Source organism: Nicotiana attenuata, chromosome 2 (assembly GCF_001879085.1).
Source record: "Nicotiana attenuata strain UT chromosome 2, NIATTr2, whole genome shotgun sequence".
Taxonomy (NCBI): domain Eukaryota; kingdom Viridiplantae; phylum Streptophyta; class Magnoliopsida; order Solanales; family Solanaceae; genus Nicotiana; species Nicotiana attenuata.
In genome coordinates, this window is record NC_031990.1 from 18,104,498 (window position 1) to 18,129,699 (window position 25,202).

Here is a 25,202-nt window from a genome sequence, read left to right on the forward strand (position 1 = left end):
ATAAAGTGAATGTATATGGATGTTCATTCGATCCATCCATACATTCTATACAATGTACTACTTGGATAGGTGTACCTATTAATTCTCAGGATGTATCCATTGGCTTTTGGGTGTATCTTGTATATAGTATAAATAGGACATTCTTTGCCCATGGAAGAACGCATAAGAAACACACTTGAATAAGATAACTTCTACATTCTCCTCCTATATATCTTCTCTCCATTACTATATTGTTCTATTTTGCTCTCATTTTTTTATACGTTATCGGCACGAGGTTCTAACCAACTGAGTTTATCTGCTTCATCCGAATTTTATCTTCTTCCTAAAAGAGGTAGTCGGTTTCTTTTCCGATTCAGGTATACATTCCTATGTTTATAACGTTTCTATTAGGATCTTCTTTAACCTGCAATTTAATTACCATATGCATAACTTATTTTGAATATGATTATAATAATTGCATTGGTATAAAAACAATAAGTTTCAGTTAAATTGTTATTTCATTATATAAACTACGAAGAAGTTTAATCCTACACATAAATAAATAAGTATTAAAATTAAATTAAGATAATTAGACTAATTAAGCCCATGTCCGAATATTCTAACAGAATATGCATTTAGAAGGAATTCTTGCAAAATTTTCAAAAGGTTTAAATATGTCTTCAATAAATTTATCACCTAAGTGTACAAACTAATTAATGACTTTAAAATTAACAACTTAACTATTAGATGAATCTTATTGAATGTTGAAACTTGTCAGAATCGATATCATCTAGTTTTATGCCTACTTAGCTTATTGAAACGTATTCTAAGTAGAGCAAAATTATACTAGTACATATTAATTCAACTTATTTATTCTATGAAAATATACTTGAATGTCTAAAGTTTTTGTGGGTAATATTAAACACTAATTTATCATCGCACTGCACATAATTGTTTGTTTGATAATTATACATATAGAATATTAATACACAATTATGTACGTCACTCAATTTCTCATTGATAATAATTCTTGTCATTCTAATTCACTTATTTCTATGATAGTTTTCACTATGTCGAATTTGTCAAAGCTTGAATTTATGGCACTTGACATCTCTGGAAATAACTATTTGCCATGGGTACTTGATGTTGAAATTCACCTTGACGCTAAAGATCTTGATGACACTATTAAAGAAGGAAATGAAGCATCAAGTCGGGATAAGGCGAAAGCCATGATTTTCCTTTGCCATCATCTCGATGAAGGGTTAAAAAGTGAATATTTAACCTTGAAAGATCCATTTCAATTATGGACTAGTTTGAAGGAACGATATGACCACCTAAAGGCCACAGTATTGCCAAGAGCTCGTCGTGAGTGGATGCACTTACGATTACAAGATTATAAGACCATAAGTGAATATAATTCTGCTGTATATAGAATAATTTCTCAACTAAAATTACGTGGGGAACCTATGAATGATGAGGACATGCTGGAAAGGACTCTTTCCACTTTTCATGCCTCAAATATGGTGTTACAGCAGCAATACCGTAAAAGGGCTTTAAGAAATATTCTGAATTAATTTCATGCCTTTTGATGGCTGAACAACATAATGTCCTTTTAATAAAAAATCATGAAGCCCCCCCCCTCCCGGATCAGCTCCATTTCCAGAAACGAATCTGGAAACGATAGACCCAAAGTCCGAAAAAGGACAAAATAATTATCGTGGCCGTAAAAATATACGTGGGCGTGGCAAGGGGCGAAATAATAATCGCCATGGTGGTGGTCGTTATAAACAAGAGAACAATAAGGGTTCTCAGAATAATCCTTCAAAAGACAAAGATAATGTTTGCCACCGATGTGGTATGAAAAATTATTGGGCACGAATTTATCGTACACCTGAAATATTTTGTCAAACTTTATCAAGCATCTATAAAAGGGAAACAAAATAAAGTTAAGACTCACTTGACTTTTTAAAATGATGTTGAGGCGGGCCCTATGAATAATCATGATAAAGTTGAAGCAAACCTTGTCTGTAAAGATGATATTTTTGAAGGCCTTGTAGATATTACTCATTTAGAAGTTGGAGACTTCTTTGAGCAACATAACTGAAGACTTATTATTGGAAAAAATTATAAGAATAAATGTATTTCTTTTTATGAAGTTCATATTTTGAATAAAACTTTTTATGTTGTCAGTATTTAATCTCATAAATGTAGTTTCTTTTGTTCTTAAATTTTTCAACATTATTTATGATGTATTTTCTATCTTCTTCTTGAAGAATATGAAAACTTCCCAATCTTCAGTTGGCCGTATGTGTCACGACCCAAATTCCACTAAAGGACGTGATGGCGCCGGACACCACTGTCAGGCAAGCCAACCCAAAATACTTAATTACATCCTCATTTTAATACCCTTGAAAACTATGACTTTTCTTCAAATTTACCAATTTAAAAGATAATCGTCTCAAATAAAATTAAATAATAAGCAGTTGATACAAAAATACTTTACAACCATCCCAGAACCCGGTGTCACAAGTGCATGAGCAATTTCTAAGAAAACTCGAATAAAGTACAACAGCTGTCCGGGATACAATTGGACAGAAAATAAATAGAATTCTGAGAGAGACTATACTAGCTGCGGGTTGCCTCGAGGAAATACATCTCACCTAGTCTCCGTATCAATCATCCTGCTACGCCCACTAGGCCACTAGAGGTGCATGTGCCTGTGCAACAAAAATGCATAGAAGTGTAGTATGAGTACAAAAAACAACGTGTACTCAGTAAGTATCCCGCCTAATCTCGAAGAAGTAGAGACGAGATGGCAACTTCGACACTTACTAGATGTCCAGTAATAATATTATTAATGCGATAACTCACGGGTTTATTAAGAACAACAGTAAAATTTAAATGAGTCACTAGACCGGTGAAAGTTCCTTTTTTATTTAAAGTCTCCGGATTCATAATCCATTAATTTACAATTATCTCAAGTCGGGGAGAGCAGATATTAGTATCAACAAATATCAGGGCAAGCAATACAAGCATGCGCAACTCATGCCGAGATCGTACGGCCCGATCCAACAATATTTAAACCGTGCACTGCCAGAGGGTCGAATGACGCGAACCATAGATGCATCTATTTAATCTGCCGAGGCGTTCGGCCTGTTCCACAATAGATAAACATATTCAAATAGTCAAGTCAATAACTCATCAAGGAGCAATTATTCAGAAGAAAGCAAGTTTCTCTTTTAAGAGTCAAGGGCTTATATCTTTTCTATTAGAAATTCATTTTTCACGTTCAATATGTTCAAGCATTTTTAAATTTGTGAACAAGGTTGCATTTATTACAAGTAAGCATGCTTCTGGTCCTAGACTACCCGGACTTACGCATAATAGTAGCTACGCACGGACTCTCGTCACCTCGTGCGTACGTAGCCCTCGCAAATAGGAACACATAACCAATTAACTCACCTATGGGGACAATTCCCACTTACAAGGTTAGAAAGGAGATTCACCTCGCTCCGAAGATCCATAACCGGCATTCCACGCCCTTCAGAAGACTTGAAATCGATGCTAAATACTCCCAAAACTAGCCAATGATTATGCAAATTCATTAACATACGATAAACTACTCATATTAATCCAATTTATAATAATTTCTAACCCCGATCGAAAGGTTGACAAAAACACCCTCGAGCCCACGTGCCCGGATTCCGAAATTTTTTGAAGATTAAGCTTACCCATGACTTCATGAACTCAAATATATGATTTTCTCCTAATTCCATACCAAAAATCGTGGTCAAATTCCAAGAATATCAATTTTCTAGGTTTTCCCTCAAACCCCAAGTTTTCTACAAATCTCCATGTCCAAATCCGTATATAGTCATGTATTTAACTCAAAACTAACATAAATTACTTACCTCATGCTTGGTGGTGAAAATGGCACCTCAAGGTTGCTCCAAATCGGCTCCAATGGAAGAAAATGGGGTTGAAATGAACCAAACCCCCGATTTAAAAGAACCTCACTGCCTCCAGCATTTCCGCATGTGAGGTCCCGCATCCGCGAGACATGGGCCACATCTGTGAAAATGGGCCAAAGAGCTGGGACCGCATCTGCGATCTCGCACCTACGGTCCACCAACCGCAGGTGCGGTTATGACGGAAGCAGCAGCTTCAGCACTTCCCAAAATTTCATTTTCGATCCGTTAACCATCCGGAATCCACTCGAGGCCCCCGGGACCCCATCCAATCATACCAACCAGTCCCAAAACACATTAAGGACTTGCTCGAGGCCTCAAATCATATCAAAAAAATGCTAAAACCACGAATCCACCTCCAATCCAAACTTTATGAACATTAGAATTTCAAACTTCTACTTTCGATGTTTAAACCTATCAAATCACGTCCGATTGACTTCAAATTTTGCACACAAGTCATGTCCGACATTNGATTCCAACCCCGATATCAAAAAGTCCACCTTCGGTCAAACTTCTCAAAAACCTTAAAATTTCTATCTTTAGACAAGTGGCTCCAAAATGCTCCACGGACATCCGAATTCACTTCCGATCGCGCTCCCAACTCCAGAATCACCATACGGAGCTACTCCCAGATTCGGATTCCCAAACGGACGTCGGTAACACTAAAATGCACTGCAACCCAAACCTATGAAATTTATTCCAAAATGCTAACCTCCAAAATAGGCGCCAAAACGCTCCCGGGTCATCCAAAACCCGATCCGGGCATACGCCCAAGTCCGAAATCCCCATACGAACCTGCTGGAACCTTCGAATCCCGATTCCGATGTCGTTTTCTCTGAAATTCAATCCTAGTCAATTCCCGAAATGAGAATTTCCCCTCCAAGCCAACTCCGAACTTCCCGAAATTTAATTTCGACCACGCGCACAAGTCATAATGCCTGAATTGAAGTTGTTCATGGCCTCGAACTGCTGAACGGCGCGCTAGGGGTCAAATCGACCGGTTGGGTCGTTACATCCTCTCCTACTTAATCATACGTTCGTCCTCGAACGTGCTAGGAACTGTGCTGGGGTTGTCTGGAATCATTGCTTAATACCTCGTGCACCTACCCGTGCTTCCACAACTCAGTTGGGCATATCAGTTCGATCAAATCTAAAGATAGCCTCTTTCATTTAGGCAAATAAGCCTTGGAGCCCTGTCTCAACATCTGAAATTCTCTGCCAGGCCTGCTTTCAACATATGAACACCGCATCAATCACCACACACTGTACCAGAACATGACCGCACACCCTTGCTGAATTAACACCATGCACCCCATCATTCACCAGACCATAATAACACTCTCTGATCATAATAGTCGACATTTCCCGAATCTAATGCTCACAATGCACCCCATGACATATATAAGTCCTGTTCCAACTCTTGCAACGCCGCCACGATGGAAGGGACGTGTAGAAATTCATATCCAACTGCCGAATCAACGATTCATAGGTTCTATATTCCTGTCAAGAGCCATCACCTCTTCCTAAACCAAATAATGGTCTTTGCTCCTTAATATACTTCATATAATCCGATCGCACTGATCCTAGATCCAGTAACCTTATCTTACCCTGTACGAATTGCTCAGGCAACAAGTTACCCCTGACATGACGAAAAGTCTCATATGATGCCACAACGCGCCAATAGGCTACCAACTCGAACGCGATATATAAGGAAAATGAACTTCTGGAAGGGACTACTCAAATCACGCAACTAATATGAACTTTCCTCAGAAAATGGAGAAACAAAACACATAGAATAGAATATAAGGGACTGTAATTATCATCTCACTGTTGCGGCGCGCAACCCGATCCGCACATAAAACTCACATAAGGAGATACACATCAAGCTGAATTGCTCATTACAACAAGATACCGAATATCGGTCACAAGCACGCTAAGTGCATAATACCATCCCTGGGGAGACATATAGTGCCATAGGCTACAAAAACTCAAGCACAACTGAGGTGCGATATATGTTCTGAAACTAAAGAGCCGTAGTGCTCACATAACACCATCGCTACGCGGAACCTCAACACATAAGAAATCACCAAGCCATTTCGCAACTCACACGGCACAATATAGCATTATCTGAAATAGCCGACAACGAATTAACACCCAGCCACTGAATACTCCTCTATAATGGGAGCTACGCTGAAATGAACACATCTTGCCTGATACCGAGCCCATATCCACATTTAAATCCATCCATAGACCTCAAGCTGATTCTGATCGCGCCGAACTAGGCTAATAGCCTTTCAAAGGTCCATAAATACTCCCCTTGCTCCTCATAACGCATAAGGACAACCATCATAACCGGAGTAATCCTCCACAGTCCACAACCCAATAAGCCGTGTGCCCTCCAGGCACCAATTCTTAATTTAACAACATTACTACAATTTCATACTTGATTTAACTCTTCAATCAATCATGTGGCTACATGCCACACTAATACAACCTTTCCGTGGGCACGCTCCCACAACCTTCCGTAACAGATAACAAGTCTGTATATCCATACCACCGGCCGCACTAACGCTGAAAAGTGATCGAGAATCCATAACCAGGATGCAAAGCCTCTTTCACAAACGCCGATCTCAGGTGATGCTGAAGACAATACCAACTTACTTTAAACATTGAAACTACTTTCCTGCTCATCCGAGCTCGTGACATTCCCGTCAACACCAAACTGTAACCTTGATCCTCACTTCAAATTCCATACCACTCCCTGCACCCAACACGCCAATATACGATAGAATACGATTTTCATCATAAATCCGGAACCACTAACAGATTAACACTTCATCATATAAAAACTTTTCACTTAACTCACTTCAGGAGAACCATTGCGACACACAGATGAATCCTCATAACCGTAGAATACGCCAAATCTCTAAGTAGTGGTCTAAGCCACCATAGCCCTTCCGGGATTCGCCTACACATGATAGGCCATAACAGTGGAATACTTCTGAATAACATCAATTACGGCGGTCGGCAAGCCTCACACGTGCCGTCACAAATCACTTGCATAACTTGATCGCGCTGAAGGGACCGATCACTGCCACCAACATGCCAATTCAACTATGGCTAATCAATCTATCTTCTTCCAATTTAATTCTTGATTGCCTTAGAGATAATAATAACTCTATTCAACACATAACACACTCCATCCGCACTCATCTCGAGTGACCTTGACTCACGAGACCATGCTGTCTCAAATCCCACGAACCATTTCATACCTCCCAATTGCTACCCTGCAGGTCAAAACATCATAGAACCTTCTGAGCACCTCCTCATAAGCTACTACAAGGCTTGATTCTTAACTGCATTTATAGGCTTGAAGCCATTAGGCACCACACTTTACCCCTTTGAATCCACTAGGACCGTTGTTGAGAGCCACCCGCTCTGACATGGCCCCGAATATAATAAACTCCATGAATCTTCTAGCACATGAATACCCTCTCGACGAAGCACCCGGCAGAATCACTTCCCTTGAAACCCGCATCTATACAAGGCATAAATCCTGAATCCTTCCCCAAGTCTGAACATGAGCCAATAAGGCCAACCATAACATACCTTTAACAATTCCTTTGCTCAAATTACCACTTAGCTTGAAGCCACTATTACATAATTCTAAAATTCATCAGGATTCTTTATCTCTGATTGACATAACCTTGCGCAATCAACCGCCATAATTCTCGGAATCTTTCTGTAAAACCCCTTTTTATACTCTGAATCATCAACCACATTCGCACGACCGGTCTCTTTGCTGTATAACCAATAGAATTCTTCGCAGAAGCTTCACCAACCATGCAACCGCCGATCTGCTCACTGGAGATAACCCGCCTGTGGAAATTACGTGCCGACATCTTCTAACGCTGCTGCACGGGGTACAATCACTACGACATCAATAACCCATCCTGAGTCCGAGCTCACTCTCTAGCTGTACAAGTCCATTCACCCCTCATGGACATCAATTAAATGTGCGGCAACATCCTTCCAATTCAAAGTTACGTTGTATCCTTCTTCATTTCAAGTAGCTCCTTTCCGTTATATCAAATCTCCTGCTGCATAATAGCCCATACTTCAAATTAGATCCGTAGACCCCAATCATCAATCACTAAAATTCCCAAGTCGTTCCAAACGCTCCTTAAGGTGCGTAGTCATCCTAACACAAAGCCCATATGCAACTCCGCCACTCTCCCACTTTGGCGGAACTCACCCCTCTAATCGACCACTCGACCTTTGCTTCTTATACCTGGCCTTATAGAAATTTTAACCACCGCCTGACACTCCCCACATGTCCTTCCTCATCCTTTGCTGCTCAGTTATCGCCTTAATAAAATCTATACCCACAAATCGCTACTAACTTTAAACCTTTCCGGAGATCATCTTTCTCGAGCCGTCGACATTAGAAACACCGATTCAATCCTGAACCACCGCACCCCGCGATATCCAACAGTCATTTCTCCAATATTATTTCACAATATCTTACCCAAGGGCGAATTGCAGAAGACCATAACACCGGCGAACTTAACACATACAATCGAGGAGGACGACACTACATCGCAGATAAAAATTCCACCACGCTCGAAATTACCAAGTCTCGTTACTCCATCACCCCAAATCTGGACATTCATAGGCCAATTGCTTTTCCTCCGCCGAAAGTGATATCATATCTCTGAATCGTGCACAGAGTAGATTTCCTTTCAACTCATTCACCGCCCCAACACATAGGCCAGTCTCCTACCAGCAAGTCAATACTGTTGGATAACCAATAGCGAGCATCATAGCAACCTGTGCATAGCCTCCAAGCTCTAAGAAGCACAATTATCGAGCCGAAACGATATAAAAAACCTTCCGCAAGGTGACGACAATAGCTCACCCAACTATACCGGGAGAAACATCCCGCACCACATCTGTAGTACCATTACAATTCTTCAATTATCGATTCATAACAAGCGGTTCGCGTCACGTAAGATTGAGTAGGAAGGAAACAAGGGCTTAAGCCTCAAGGAATCAAATCGCACGACGAGGAATCAAGAAGGGAAGTACTCCTAACAGTCCTGCAGCCTCCCGAAGATAAGAAAAGACGTCTCCGTACCGATCCACGAGACACTGCTAGACTTGCTCATGACTCGTGAGAACCTAGGAACCTAGTGCTCTGATACCATGTTGTCATGACCCAAATTCCACTAAAGGTCGTGATGGCGCCGGACACCACTGTCAGGCAAGCCAACCCAAAATACGTAATTACATCCTCCTTTTAATACCCTTGAAAACTATGACTTTTCTTAAAATTTACCAATTTAAAAGATAATCGTCTCAAATAAAATTAAATAATAAGGAGTTGATACAAAAATACTTTACAACCATCCCAGAACCCGGTGTCACAAGTGCATGAGCAATTTCTAAAAAAACTCGAATAAAGTACAATAGCTGTCCGGGATACAATTGGACAGAAAATAAATAGAATTCTGAGAAAGACTATACTAGCTGCGGGTCGCCTCGAGGAAATACAGCTCACCTAGTCTCCGTGTCAACCATGCTGCTACGCCCACTAGGCCACTAGAGGTGCATGTGCCTGTGCAACAAAAATGCACAGAAGTGTAGTATGAGTACAAAAAATAACGTGTACTCAGTAAGTATCCCGCCTAATCTCGAAGAAGTAGAGACGAGATGGCAACTTCGACACTTACTAGAGGTCCAGTAATAATATTATTAATGCGATAACTCACGGGTTTATTAAGAACAACAGTAAAATTTAAATGAGTCACTAGACCGGTGAAAGTTCCTTTTTATTTAAAGTCTCCGGATTCATAATCCATTAATTTACAATTATCTCAAGTCGGGGAGAGCAGATATTAGTATCAACAAATATCAGGGCAAGCAATACAAGCATGCGCAACTCATGCCGAGGTCGTACGGTCCGATCCCACAATATTTAAACCGTGCACTGCCAGAGGGTCGAATGGCGAACCATAGATGCATCTATTTAATCTGCCGAGGCGTTCGGCCTGTTCCACAATAGATAAACATATTCATATAGTCAAGTCAATAACTCATCAAGGAGCAATTATTCAGAAAAAGGCAAGTTTCTCTTTTAAGAGTCAAGGGCTTATATCTTGTCTATTAGAAATTCATTTTTCACGTTCAATATGTTCAAGTATTTTTAAATTTGTCAACAAGGTTGTATTTATTACAAGTAAGCATGCTTCTGGTCCTAGACTACCCGGACATACGCATAATAGTAGCTACGCGCGAACTCTCGTCACCTCGTGCGTACGTAGCCCCCGCAAATAGGAGCACATAACCAATTAACTCACCTATGGGGACAATTCCCTCTTACAAGGTTAGAAAGGAGACTCACCTCGCTTCGAAGATCCATAACCGGCATTCCACGCCCTTCCGAAGACTTGAAATCGATGCTAAATACTCCCAAAACTAGCCAATGATTATGCAAATTCATTAATATATGATAAACTACTCATATTAATCCAATTTATAACAATTCCTAACCCCGATCGAAAGGTTGACAAAAACGCCCTCGGGCCCACGTGCCCGGATTCCGATTTTTTTTGAAGATTAAGCTTACCCATGACTTCATGAACTCAAATATATGATTTTCTCCTAATTCCATACCCAAAATCGTGGTCAAATTCCAAGAATATCAATTTTCTAGGTTTTCCCTCAAACCCCAAGTTTTCTACAAATCTCCATGTCCAAATCCGTATATAGTCATGTATTTAACTCAAAACTAACATAAATTACTTACCTCATGCTTGGTGGTGAAAATGGCACCTCAAGGTTGCTCCAAATCGGCTCCAATGGAAGAAAATGGGGTTGAAATGAACCCAACCCCAGATTTAAAAGAACCTCACTGCCTCCAGCATTTCCGCATGTGAGGTCCCGCATCCGCGAGACATGGGCCGCATCTGCGAAAATGGGCCAAATAGCTGGGACCGCATCTGCGATCTCGCACCTACGGTCCACCAACCGCAGGTGCGGTTATGACAGAAGCAGCAGCTTCAGCACTTCCCAAAATTTCATTTTCGATCCGTTAACCATCCGGAATCCACTTGTGGCCCCCGGGACCCCATCCAATCATACCAACCAGTCCCAAAATACATTACGGACTTCCTCGAGGCCTCAAATCATATAAAAAAAATGCTAAAACCACGAATCAACCTCCAATCCAAACTTTATGAACTTTAGAATTTCAAACTTCTACTTTCGATGTTTAAACCTATCAAATCACGTCCGATTGACTTCAAATTTTGCACACAAGTCATGTCCGACATTACGGACCTACCCCAACTTCCGGAATCGAATTCCGACCCCGATATCAAAAAGTCCACCTCCGGTCAAACTTCTCAAAAACCTTAAAATTTCTATCTTTAACCAAATGACTCCAAAATGCTCCACGGACATCCAAATTCACTTCCGATCGCGCTCCCAACTCCAGAATCACCATACAGAGCTACTCCCAGATTCAGATTCCCAAGAGGACGTCGGTAACACTGAAATGCACTGCAACCCAAACCTATGAAATTTATTCCAAAATGCTAACCTCCAAAATAGGCGCCAAAACGCTCCCGGGTCATCCAAAACCCGATCCGGGCATACGCCCAAGTCCGAAATCCCCATACGAACCTGCTGGAACCTTCGAATCCCGATTCCGATATCGTTTTCTATGAAATTCAATCCTAGTCAATTCCCTCAACTTAAAGCTTCCGAAATGAGAATTTCCCCTCCATTCCAACTCCGAACTTCCCGAAATTTAATTCCGACCACGCGTACAAGTCATAATGCCTGAATTGAAGCTGTTCATGTCCTCGAACTGCTGAACGGCGCGCTAGGGCTCAAAACGACCGGTCGGGTCGTTACAGTATGAATAATAAAGAAGAAATATGTCTTCTGAATGATGTTAAGAAGTACACCATATTAAAAGATAAGAGATATATCTCTTATTGAATTATGAAAGAAGCCGATATCACAACAATATCTGGTAGTACAAAATTAATTGAGGGCTCTGAAAGAGCGACTGTATTACTACCGGGAGGAACTATATTGGCTGTTAATTATGCATTATATTGTAGCAGGTCTCAAAGAAACTTGTTGAGTTTCAAAGATATTCGCCAAAATGGCCATCATATGAGACCACCAATGAAGGAAAGGTTGAATACCTTTATATTACTACAATAAAAGCGGAAAAGAAGTATGCGCTTGAAAAGCTTCCCGCATTTTCCTCCGAATTATACTACACTAATATTAGTGTAGTTGAATCACATGCCATAGTAAACAAGGAGCTTACTAATGATTTTATTATTTGGCATGACCGGTTGGGCCATCCCGGTTATAATATGATGCGCAAAATAATTGAGAATTCACATGGGCATTCATTGAAGAACCAGAAGATTCTTCAAACTAAAGAATTCTCTTGTGCTACATGTTCTCAAGGAAAACTGATTATTAGACCATCAGTAATTAAAGTTGGAGTTGAATCTCCTGCATTTATACATGGTGATAGATGTGGGCCCATACACCCTCCATATGGACCATTCAGATATTATATGGTTTTGATAGATGCATCTACAAGATGGTCACATGTGTGCTTGTTATCAACCCGCAATTTGGCCTTTGCGAGGTTACTAGCTCAATTAATAAGATTAAGAGCACAGTTTCCAGATTATGCAATTAAGACACTTCGTCTTGATAATGCTGGTGAATTTACGTCCCAGGCCTTTAATGATTATTGTATATCAACTGGGATAACAATTGAGCATCCAGTTGCTCATGTTCATACTCAAAATGGTCTAGCGGATCATTGATCAAACGCTTCCAATTAATTGCTAGACCAATGCTTATGAGAACAAAACTTTCCATTTCGGCATGGGGCCATGCTATTTTGCATGCAGCAGCTCTTGTGCGGATCAGACCCACAAGTTATCATAAAGTCTCCCTAATACATTTGGCTTTTGGTCAGGAGCCAAATATTTTTCATCTTAGAAGATTTGGATGTGCAGTATATGTTCCAATTGCTCCACCACAACGCACAAAGATGGGACCCCAAAGAAGATTGGGGATATATGTTGGGTATGAATCTCCTTCTATTATAAAATATTTGTAACCTATAGCTGTAGATTTATTTACGGCAAGATTTGCTGATTGTCATTTTGACGAATCAGTACCCAATATTAGGGGGGAGAAAATAAGCAACTCCAAAAGGAGATAGATTGGAATGCATTATCACTATCTCATTTAGATCCTCAAACAAATCAATGTGAACATGAGGTTCAAAAGATAATTTATTTGCAAAATATTGTAAATCAACTACCTGATGCATTCACTAACCTACTAAGGGTAACTAAATCATATATTCCAGCTGCTAATGCTCCTCTTCGAATTGATGTCCTGGTTGGAAAATCTATAAATGCAAATGAGTCTAAGTCACGCTTGAAATGTGGTAGACTTATTGGTTCCAAAGATAAAAATCCTCGAAAGCGAAAGAGCAAATGATCTAGGAGATCATAATATGGAGGTAATTTCTCAAAAGTGCCCTATGACATAACAAATGATAAGACCTCAGAGGAGGTCCAGGTACCTGAAAATAATAAGAATGAAGAGATCTCAATAAGTTATGTCTCTACGACAAAAGGGTGGAATCGAAATAATATTATTGTCGACAATATTTTTGCTTATAATGTTGCTGTTGAAATAATGCAACAAAATGAGGATCTTGAACCAAGATCTGTAGATGAATGTAGAGAAATGATTGGCAAAAATAGAAAGATCCAGGCAGAATTAGCGTCACTTGAAAAACGTGAAGTATTCGGACGTATAGTCCGAACACTTGAAGGAATAAAGCCAGTGGGATATAAATGGGTTTTTGTGCAAAAGCGAAATGATCAAAATGAAGTCGTTAGATATAAAGCACGACTTGTGGCACAAGGATTTTCGCAAAGACCTGACATTGATTATATGGAGACATATTCTCCTGTGGTGGATGCAATCACATTCAGGTATCTTATAAATTTGGCAACCCATGAAAAACTTGATACACGTCTAATGGATGTTGTCACAGCCTATTTGTATGGCACATTAGCCAACGAAATTTATATGGAAATCCCTAAAGGGCTCAAAGTTCCTGAAACTAATAAAAGTTTTCGGGAAACTTCTTCAATAAAGCTTCAAAAATCCTTATATGGATAGAAACAATCAGGGTGAATGTGGTATAATTGCCTGAGTGAGTATTTGCTGAAAGAAGGGTATAAGAATGATCCAATTTGTCCTTGTGTATTTATAAGAAGGCCTGGATCTGAATTTGTTATAATCGATGTGTATGTTGATGATCTAAATATCATTGGAACTCCTGGGAACTTCTAAAAGCAATCTGTTTGAAGAAAGAGTTTGAAATGAAAGATCTTGGAAAGACAAAATTTTATCTTGGTCTACAAATTAAGCATATGAAAGATGGAATTTTTGTCCATCAATCAACTTATACCGAAAAGATCCTAAAGCGTTTTTATATGGATAAAGCACATCCATTGAGTACCCCGAAGGTTGTGAGATCACTTGATATAAATAAAGATCCATTCCGACCTCCTGAAACTGATGGAGAGCTTCTTGGTGATGAAACTCCATATCTTAGTGCAATTGGGGCACTAATGTATCTTGCAAATAATACTCGACCAGATATAGCTTTTGTAGTAAGTTTATTAGCAAGATTTAGTTCCTTTCCAACGACAAGACACTGGAATGGTGTTAGGCATATTTTTAGATACCTCCGAGGGACTATTGATACGGGATTATTTTATTCTTATGAATCCGATTCACAGTTGATTGGTTATGCAGATGCAGGTTATTTGTCTGACCCACATAAATCCCGATCTCAAACAGGCTATCTATTTACTTGTGGGGGTACAACTATTTCATGGCGTTCAACAAAACAAACTTTAGCTGCTACATCTTCCAATCATGCAGAGATAATAGCTATTCATGAAGCTAGTCGAGAATGTGTATGATTGAGATCAGTGACTCTACATATTCAACAATTGTGTGGTCTTTCTTTAAAAACGAAGATTTCAACGATATTGTATAAAGTTAATGCTACTTGCATAGCTCAACTTAAAGGAGGATATATCAAAGGAGACAAAACAAAGCACATTTCACCAAAGTTCTTTTTCACACACGATCTTCAGCAAAATGGTGAGATAGATGTTCAACAAATCCGTTCAAGTGACAATCTAGCAGATTTATTCACTAAGGCATTGCCAACATCAACATTTGAGAAGCTGAGACATAAGATTGGAATGCGTCGTCTCCGAGATATCAAATAAAGCTTTCATTAGGGGAAGTATAATACGCGCTGTACTCTTTTTCCCTTAACCAAGGTTTTGTCCCAAGTGGGTTTTCCTGGTAAGGTTTTTAATGAGGCAGCACTCAATGCGTATTACCAGATGTGTGTACTCTTTTTCCTTCACTGGCTTTTTCCCACTGGGTTTTTTCTAGTAAGGTTTTAACGAGGCACATTATCTTTCAAATGAACATCCAAGGGGGAGTGTTATAAATAAAGTGAATGTATATGGATGTTCATTTAATCCATCCATACATTCTATACAATGTACTACTTGGATAGGTGCACCTATTAATTCTTAGGATGTATCTAGCGAGTTTTGGGTGTATCTTGTATAGTATAAATAGGACAGTCTTTGCCCATGAAAGAACACATAAGAAACACGCTTGAATAAGATAACTTCTACATTCTCCTCCTATATATCTTCTCTCCATTACTATATTGTTCTATTTTGCTCTCATTTCTTAATAGTCTCCTTTTTCTTCCATTCTTCAACTCAACCACATTCCACATTTTTCTATTCTCTTAATACTTCTTCCCCTCTCTCTCTCTAATGGAGTTAGCTTTGAGCTTAGGAGGGGATACCCAAAAACCATTTTCCTTTCTTGAAAAATCTACTATTAATTCTTCATCACATGAGGAGCTGCTAATGTAAATGGATAGCAATAAAGATGTAAGATTCTGCATGGGTTTAGGAAGGAGCACTATTCAACTTGACGTTGATATCCTCATAATCCCGTTTGAAAAGGACCTTTTTACATTCAAATATATTACTGTAGAAGAGAAACGAATGAGAAATTACATCGAAACAGTGACAAACTAAGTACTAACACAAGAGGTTCTCCCAAATTCTGCTAGAAGGAGTGCTATGAATTGTCATAGCCTTTTTGTCCGTGCTTCTAAAATCCAACTTATTTTGAAAATATTTTTCATAAAAGTATTTTTCAAAAAAATATTTTTTGTAAATAACAGTTTGTACTTGACTAATCAATTTGAACCTCACTTTTGAGTGGCAATCAGTGTTTCACCGAGCTTTTAAAAAAAATATTTCTATGTGTATTTTTCTCAAAAAAGGTGTTTAAAAAAGTGCTTTTAGAGAGAAACTAGTTTTTTCTGCTTCTGATCAAATACGGTTTATGCTTCCTTCTAAAAGTTTGGTGAAATACTTTAACTTTGCGAAAAAATTTCCTTATAAATTGAAAAAAATTGCATTTATCTACTATTTGATTATTGATATTAGCTAATACCAATACAAATTTTGGACTAATGTACCATCCGCAATAATTCTAAGTCATGAAACGATTAAATAATGAAGTTCATAAAATATACAGTATAATACACCATCCGCAACAACTGTGTACATTATATTCGATTTTCTTCATTAATAAACTATAACAATAAAAGAACAATTCCCTGTATTTGATTTATCCACTTAAGTTTGTACAGTAAAAGGTTTCCCATACTTCCTATTTCCTATTCATGAATATCAAACAAGAACAAGTCACCCTAAAACCAAAAAAGTTAAAATCCAAATTGCAAACCCCTTCTTTTTTGTTCCCTTTTTTTTCTTTGACAACCTTTTCTTTTAAAAGGAAAAAAAACCTTTTTTTTTTACTGGAAATGAAGATGAAAAAAGAGTAATTTACTAATACGTTTTACTTTAGACGCCACGGTTAATCATCTCCATGTACTGCTGCATAGACTGTTGTCTCTGTATTCTCATATCTTCATTGAACTTCTTAATAAACGCCTCCACTCGCCGATTCAACTCGTCGGCACTTGGCGACGGCTCTTTCAGCAGCTTCGCCGCTGAAGGAGACGGGGATGCCGACGGCGAGTCGTAATTTGTTCGGTCCTTAAACGTCTCCGACTTAAGCACGTGCCTCTGGTGGTGCTGCTGCTGCTGCAGCGGCTGAAAGGTGGTGGAATTCTCGTTTTCCTCCGGAGCGTCCACCGTCACGTGACGTCTGTTGTCTTGAAAGGTGTCTGATTTATTCAAGTGTCTCGTGAGTGGCACGTGACGCCCCTCTGTTATCATCTTCCATGTGTTCTCTAATGTTTCCGGCTTTTTCGACCTTGCCACCCTCAGTGCCTTCAGCCCTGAAATTATCCATTCATTTAATTTACTGATATTAGTTTCAAAATTTTATTTTGCAAAGATAGATACTTTATCTGAATAAATGGATCGGAACAAGAGATTAGGGTGCTAGTGTGACGTCGACGCGATTTTCAGATGACGCCGTTTGCGGCGTTTGCTTTATATATATAGCTAACAATATACTCATGTACTTTTTGTCGTCATGTCCCGTTTTATGCAAGGATTCGGAATAAAAAGAATGAAATACCTTAGTTTTATGTGATTTGGAGATTATAAAAGGCTTTTTAAATAATAAATTATTGAGTATAACATAAAATTCATTTTTGTTTACTTTGTTTCATGAATTTATGTGACACAATTAATATTTAATATCAAAAATTCATTTTTGTTTTTATTATAGAAATATTTTAAATTATTAACTACTTTCAAATTACTATATTTTTTTCTTATACCAAAAATTCAAACATATAAAAATATTTGAAATTGTTTTATGCCAAAAAGAAAAAAAGTCGTGACTTCAAAAATAGTATTACTGTAGTAAATGAGTAGGTACTAAATAAAAATGTGTGTACTATTTTTCACGTACCTTCAGGACTCGTTTTCACAGGCGGTTTCCGGTTACCAAACCTAGAAGAAACCAGAGGTTTCTCCGTCGCCTTCAGTAGAAGAAGCTCAGTTTCAGTGTCAGTTTCCGGCAACGGAGCCACAACAGATTTCGAAATCACAACCGCATCACTGTCAACAGGCTCGTCATTCACGCTTCCATCTTCAGGATTCACATCCACAACACTAGAGCCGTTTACCACCACAGGCTTAACCTCCAACACCAGCAGTTCGGTCACCGGCAGCGGCGCGGCCGCCTCCAACACTTCCTTCACTTCACTTTGGACTGAATGAAGCTCCGAATGAGCAATCGCTATCAAATCTGACTGTGGAGGTGTTCTAGAAGTAATCAACGGCTGAAATTGATCGCTGGAGCTGGACTCCTTATGGTTCGAGGAACGAGAAGTGGCGGCGATGATGATGATAATTCCGTTGATCACAACGTAGAGATACGGAGGTTTAAGCCAAGCTATAACGGCACTCCAAATAGTTGGGAGTTCGTAAAAAACGAATGGAATAGACGCTTTTAATACCATCGCTAAGGAAACTGCACCAATTGATATTAGTACAACCTTAAGCGATAGAATTAAACTGTTCGTCGACGGCGCCATTAACCTTAACGAAATTATTTGCTTTCCGGTGAGTGTTTAAAGTTTTGCGGTGAGTGATTAACTGTAAAGGAAGAGCGGATGAAGTGGATTGGTTATGGAAAAGTGCTTTGGGGATTGAGGAGTATAAATAATCGTGGAGGCTCGGGGACGCGGTTTGTGGGCTAGTTTGTGGGCTATGATGAAATCTGGACCGTTGATAGGGGTAAATGAGAGGTTTGATTATGGGCTGAGCTGGATCAAGTGTTGCCACTTGTGAAGGATGAAGGCTGGCCCACGTGTTTGCTGATTTACGGTATTTATTATGGATAAAGCAATTTGTTTTTTAATTTAATGGTTTTTATTAAAGAGTGCAGTTATTTTTTGAGTTTTTTACATGCTTGATCCTTTTTTAACTATTATTTATAAAAATAGCACCATTTATTGTTTATTCCATAGAGAGCACTTTTTTTTTATTAATGGCACGTTATAAAAATTAAGCTCAACATCTAATAAGTTAACTCACTCACTAATCACGGGAAGTACTTTTTTTTTTTTGTCCATCTTCATTTTCCCTTTACAGCATTCATCTTCTTCACTCCATATTTTGAAAAGCTGTTGCATATCTCAATGCCACCTAAATCAAGATGTATTGATTTATACATCTTTTATACTCTGTATATCAGGTATCACTTTAATTCAAAATGTATATTTATGTATATATTTTTTGTATATTTATTTGTGAAGTGCTATCTTATTTTAAGCGGTATTTTTAATGTATATTATATTTTATATGTCAAGTGTCATTATATATATATATATATAATATTTTTTGTATATTTATATACCATCTTAATTAAATTTAAGATATATATTTTTATGTATATTTCACATGTCTAAGTGTCATCTTAATTGAAGATGTATTTTTTATGTATATGTTTTGTATATTTTATATGTGTTAATTCAAAGTATATTTTTATATATATGTATTGTATATATTAACGTATATTATTATCGAAATAAGAGCTTTATATTAAGAAAGGAAGAAAGAAGTAAGAGAAAAACTTAAGAAAGATAACTAAAAATAAAATGAATGGAACAAATTTAAAAAATATATTGGCTTCGGTAGAAAACAAAACTAAGAAGATGAAGAAAAAGAAGGAAAGCTAATAGATAAAGAGAGAAAAAGACATGATTTTTGTACAAATAATTATTAACTTTCCATTCAAATTTCTTATGTTTAGGGATTAATAGTTAATATTTCTATTTTAATGGAACTGTGTGCTACAAATATAAATATTTTCCTACCATATCTGTAATATTGAATTTAATAGCTAAAAATTTGTTATATTTCTTTTAAACTGTGACATTATGTAAAGTCCCCAAGAATCTTCCAGTATCCAGAAAGGCCCAGTGAAAATCTCGGCCCAAAGTGCAAGTCCAAATGCAGTCCACTTCATTATAGGCCCAATATCAATTATCCGACTTAGACCATTATATATATTGGAGCCTTGTTCAGAAACAAGCTCGATGACTCCGAAAAACCCTTGTTCATTGTCTCTGAACCTTGTCGTCTTTAGCCGACTTTCTCTTCTACAAATCATTACTATCATCTCAGAAAGTCGAAATCCTTGTTCCAACATCCCCCCCTCAAGTTGGAAGGAGGACGAAAAAAAAACCCCGTTAACTTGCCCCAAAATTATATGGTGTGTAAGGCCAAAAAAGGGTAGTTTTGTAAGGACGNAATATAAATATTTTCCTGCCATATCTGTAATATTGAATTTAATGCTAAAAATTTGTTATATTTCTTTTAAACTGTGACAGTTATGTAAAGTCCCCTTAATTTTTCTAGAGATAACGAGCTTTTAGATATCTTGGGTTGAGCTCAAAGTGAAAATGATGTTTGAAAATGGTATTATTTTTATATTTAAAAACTATAAGATCCATATTTTTATGGACAAAGTGAAAAAGAATATTCAAACGGGTATATTAGGTGATCTATGTTTTTGTCGCTGGCAAAGAAAAGGAAAAGAAAAGGGAACAAATTGATGTGCTTAAGTCTTGTCAATGTCAAAATCGAACTTTGAGTCTTGAGCTGTTTTATGTAAAAGGAAAAATACGTAAGCCGTATATCCAAAACACCCCAAAGAAAATTTTCATATATTAGAAGAAGAAGCAAATTGCACCAAAAAGATGCATGCACTTATATCATTTACCTTTCTTTTCAGTCATCTTTCTCATATTAAGCTCCTTGGCTGCACATGAATCTTATGTATAAGAAAACAAAAATAAAACGAATTTTCTAACGAACTGGATGGAAGTTTATTTAAATATTGGTCATTAGGCTATTACAAGAGTCATGTGACTTAAGGTGTCAATTTGTTTTTTTTTATTTATTTAATTTCTGAACTACAGGTAATTTTCTTAACTATGCAGTTTGCATCACTAACCTGAATTATTTTGAGATTTGGCACAGATTCAAAGTAAAGCTTCTTTCTTTAATTTACAAGTGGAATGTCAGTGAAATGAATGCAAGTGTAACTCAGAGCTGGCAGAAAAATCTTTCTAGAAAATGTAAAGTTTCCTGCAAAAGTCAGGTAAATTTTCTTAACATGCAAGTAGTACTTCAGGGTACTACAGTATATTATTCTTGACGTGTCAACAACTTTTTGAATATTAAATATTCAGCGACACCCACACACATACACACTTTATAACGGTCAATTTGAGGACCGTTAGTAGCGGAACCTTTGTTGCGTGATTTAGAAGCCCGGTCCTATTTTGGCTCCATTTCTCACGTACCCACAATTCTCACAAACACAACTGACTTATGGACCCGACAATGGGGTACACCCCTAGCCGACCAATTGCCTTTTTCGTTCGAGCAAAAAACATAAATAGGCAAAATTTAAGAAAATTTTTCAGAAACATAGCAGCAATAGCTATTTTACATATAGGGCAGCTAAATAATTATATTTCTAGCAGACATCATTAAACCATGTATCTATAATCACGCATCCAATAAATTTATTTCCTTAATGAAAACGCCATAGTACTTTGTACATTTTTTTCTAAATTTCTCTTGAAACCATTCCCTAACATATTTAAATGGTAATATGTTTTCCTATTTTTTTGCTTAATTCATTCCATAGCAGATTTTCTACTTTCCATACATGGATCTATTTACTAGAAAAAAAGTACATGTACCTTTTTATACAACATAAACTCTAGGGTTCTTTATATTTTGAAAAAATAAAATACATATGTTTCAAGAAAATATAATATATATTTGAGGTATATGTACATTATAACCAGGAAACTTATATCATTATTATTTCAGGGAGTACTTTCTTATTAAAAACATCAAAAGTATATTATTACCATTGGTATACATAGTATTTCTCATTAAAATGGTATATTCTTTAAAAGATCATAAAAGGTATATTCTTACGTTAATATTTATATACATGGCATTTCTAAAAAAAAAATTATACAAGATATATGCTAATATATGGCCTAATACCATCATAACATATATTGAGTTATACTATGTATATTAATACATTAGTGTACCTCTAAAATTGAATTATACCAGGAATATATAATATTATACTTCAATAAAAATATAATATAATTGAGCTATACCATATGTATATTACCTTTCCCCTATATTAATACAATAGTATAAACAGAATTCCTCTAAAAAGTTATACCAAATATATGTATAATGAATAATTGGATATGTAGTATTAGTTTCATAATAATTAAATAAGTGTAACAGTTGAGAAATGTAATGAAAATACGAGAACATAATTGAATCCTTAATTTAAAATAGGAGAGAGAGTGTGAAAAGACAAATACTCCATAATTTGTGCATTTTGGCTGCTCATTAATTATGTGCATAATCTCTATCTGCCATTAATGTAAAAAAAATTGCCATTTATGGAATAAACAAAGAGTAGTATTATTTTCTTAAATATTTTTTAAAAAGTGATCAGCTGTGTATTTTATCCTTTTCGTTATTGGTACTTTTCTTTCTCTATCTATATCTTCCCAAAGGGAAACGAATGCTTGAAGAGGGAGTGGAATTACCTTGTCCTAAACTTCCCATGGAGGGTTTACTCGGATTACAACAATAACAATAACATACCTCGTGTAATTCCATAAGTAGGTCTAGAAAAGGTAGAGAGTCTGATCATGTTTCCGATAGACCCGCTCAAGGAAAACATAATCACACCAGCTTTGAAAAAGAGATACGGTAGTGAAGAAACCACGAGAAAGAGAAGCAGTCACTACAACCAGAAAATATGATAACCAAAACAACAGAAACAACAGGTAATAATAGAAATTTAAGAATATGAAATACTAGACTACATTAGAACTGCATTAAATACGTTCGACTACTTATTAATCTACTACCCTAATCCTCGATTTCTATACCTTCTTATCCTTGGTCATGTCCTCGATAAGCTAATATTATTAAATTTTAAATTAGTTTGTATGCGATATCATTAAGCTAGCTCACTATATATTACTACTATTTAGGTATAAAGTTAAAATTTCGCTAAAGAGTGAAAGAAGCCTTTATGGTCCTACAAAGATGAAGTGCTTAATCGGTTTATTCCTTTATACTGTTTTTAAGGAGGCAACAATTTTCTCTGGGACCACCATTCGTAGAGCATAGATTAACAAGCAACATTTACTCCAGATTGTTCGTTGGAGATGATGATATTAAGGTGAACTTAAATAATAATAAATGATGATTTATATAGTCAGTCCCTAACTTATTTGATAATGAAGTGTAGGTGTTTGTCGGAAATAGTTCTATTCTTCTTATTTATTTTCCTTTTCTTAAATTAGTGAATTTCACGTTTTCTTGTTATAAAAGAAATTAACTTAATTGCATAAACCGTAAACAATCACCAGTAGAAGAGGCATAAAAATGTAATTTACTCATTGAAAGAAAAGGCAACGTTTCCCAAATCTAATTGTGAATTTACGAGCGTGGGATAAAATCTTATTTCACATGAAATAATTATTCTGTGCATAGGCGAAAAGACAAAATTGATATGCCATAATCTTTTTTATGGAACATATCTTTTATGATGTTATTTTATAATTTTGTTACGTATAGCGAAATACAAAAGTGTACACATACATATAACTTAATGGGAATTAGGTATTGATTTAGACTATCAACCAGTCAATAATCAATATTGTTGGGTTTTGGATGTGTTTAATTAATATATTAAATACTTAAAAGAGGGTGAATGGGAAATGGAGGGAAATAAAATTTTTGAGTGAAATTTTAAGTTCCCCCCCTTGGCAAATGGGCATTGTCCCATATTGGAAGAGGAAGAGGTTTTTTATGGGTATATAAGCAATTGCTCTTCTTCTAGCTCTTAAAGAGTTGAGAAGAAGGCAAGCCTCGCGCCGTCGTCGTCGTCGCTCGCTCGGCTCGGCTTCGGCTTCGGCTTCGGCTTCGGCTTCGGCTTCGGCTTCGGCTTTGAGAGGAAGAGGTTTTTTATGGGTATATAAGCAATTGCTCTTCTTCTAGCTTTTAAAGAGTTGAGAAGAAGGCAAGCCTCGCGCCGTCGTCGTCGTCGCTCGGCTCGGCTTCGGCTTCGGATTTGGATTTGGATTTGGATTTGGATTTGGTCAAATTGATTAACTTTTTGGACCAAATTTATTTGTTAATAGTAAAATATTAACAGAAATGTTATTAAATATTTGTTTTAATAACAAAATATTAATAAAATATTAATATTAAATATTAATATTAAATCCAATCCGTTTTTCTGTTTTGGTAACAGAAAAGTAACTACCCTCTTCAATTTTCCCTCTTTATTTTCCCTCTTTATTATTGAGTAAATGGCCATTTATGTAATGGCATTTATGCTGTGGGTGTTTTGCATAAACAGCCATTCTGAAGAGTTGCACCTCTTCAGATTTCAGCCTAACTTTGGCTATAAATACAACACTATTCTGCTCAGAATTTCACTACGATTTTCTGAGTTTCTTCTCCTTCTTCTGCATACTTTTAGCATCAAACAAAGCAAAAAGTAAGTGTGATTTGCTACCGAACTTTGTGTTCGCTGAAACACTGGGGTTTGAAGTACCACTACACCAGTGTATAATTCGTTCTATCCTGGGAGGAAATAATCCATAACCTTGGGTACTAGGAGGGGATTAAATTCCTTAAGGAAACACTGTGAATTCAGTGGGCTCGAATTGGTTTTATGTCATTTCTATTTATGTTCATTTCTGTTTATACTCATTTATATTTCCAGAATTATTTTACAAATACAGTCTACTAACAAATACTGCAAGGAATCTCATTATCATATATTTGACTTCTTAATTATTAGTAGGTCTAGGTTTATCAAGACATATATAGTTTAACCAAAAATATGCTTAAGCGATGTATACATGCTGCATTAATACCAACTCCTGTGTCTTATTATCATTTGATTAGCCCTTTGCATTACTCTCCCGAAGGTTAGATTAACTCGGACCAAAATCCACTTCACGTAATCGTTAAACCATATTTTAACCTCATCAATCTAGGGGACATTAGT

General features: G+C 37.0%; 2 protein-coding genes across 2 annotated transcripts; one reads left to right on the plus strand and one right to left on the minus strand.

Annotated features, from left to right (window-relative positions):
- On the plus strand, nt 1,050–1,553 carry LOC109217022. The gene has a single exon (XM_019381252.1). The coding sequence runs from the start codon at nt 1,050–1,052 to the stop codon at nt 1,551–1,553; it is 504 nt and encodes a 167-aa protein (XP_019236797.1).
- On the minus strand, nt 16,693–18,756 carry LOC109244834. Its single transcript, XM_019411991.1, has 2 exons — nt 18,021–18,756; nt 16,693–17,436 (listed from the first exon to the last, which is right to left on the minus strand). The coding sequence occupies exons 1-2, from the start codon at nt 18,646–18,648 to the stop codon at nt 16,997–16,999; spliced, it is 1,068 nt and encodes a 355-aa protein (XP_019267536.1). The 5' UTR covers nt 18,649–18,756; the 3' UTR covers nt 16,693–16,996.

Excerpts from the sequence above, each read along its gene's own strand:
- LOC109217022 (XM_019381252.1), top strand. The coding sequence starts at position 1,050 with ATGTCGAATTTGTCAAAGCTTGAATTTATGGCACTTGACATCTCTGGA.
- LOC109244834 (XM_019411991.1), bottom strand. The coding sequence starts at position 18,648 with ATGGCGCCGTCGACGAACAGTTTAATTCTATCGCTTAAGGTTGTACTA. Across the intron at positions 17,437-18,020 it reads TGTGAAAACGAGTCCTGAAG|GGCTGAAGGCACTGAGGGTG; the intron begins GTACGTGAAAAA and ends GGATAATTTCAG.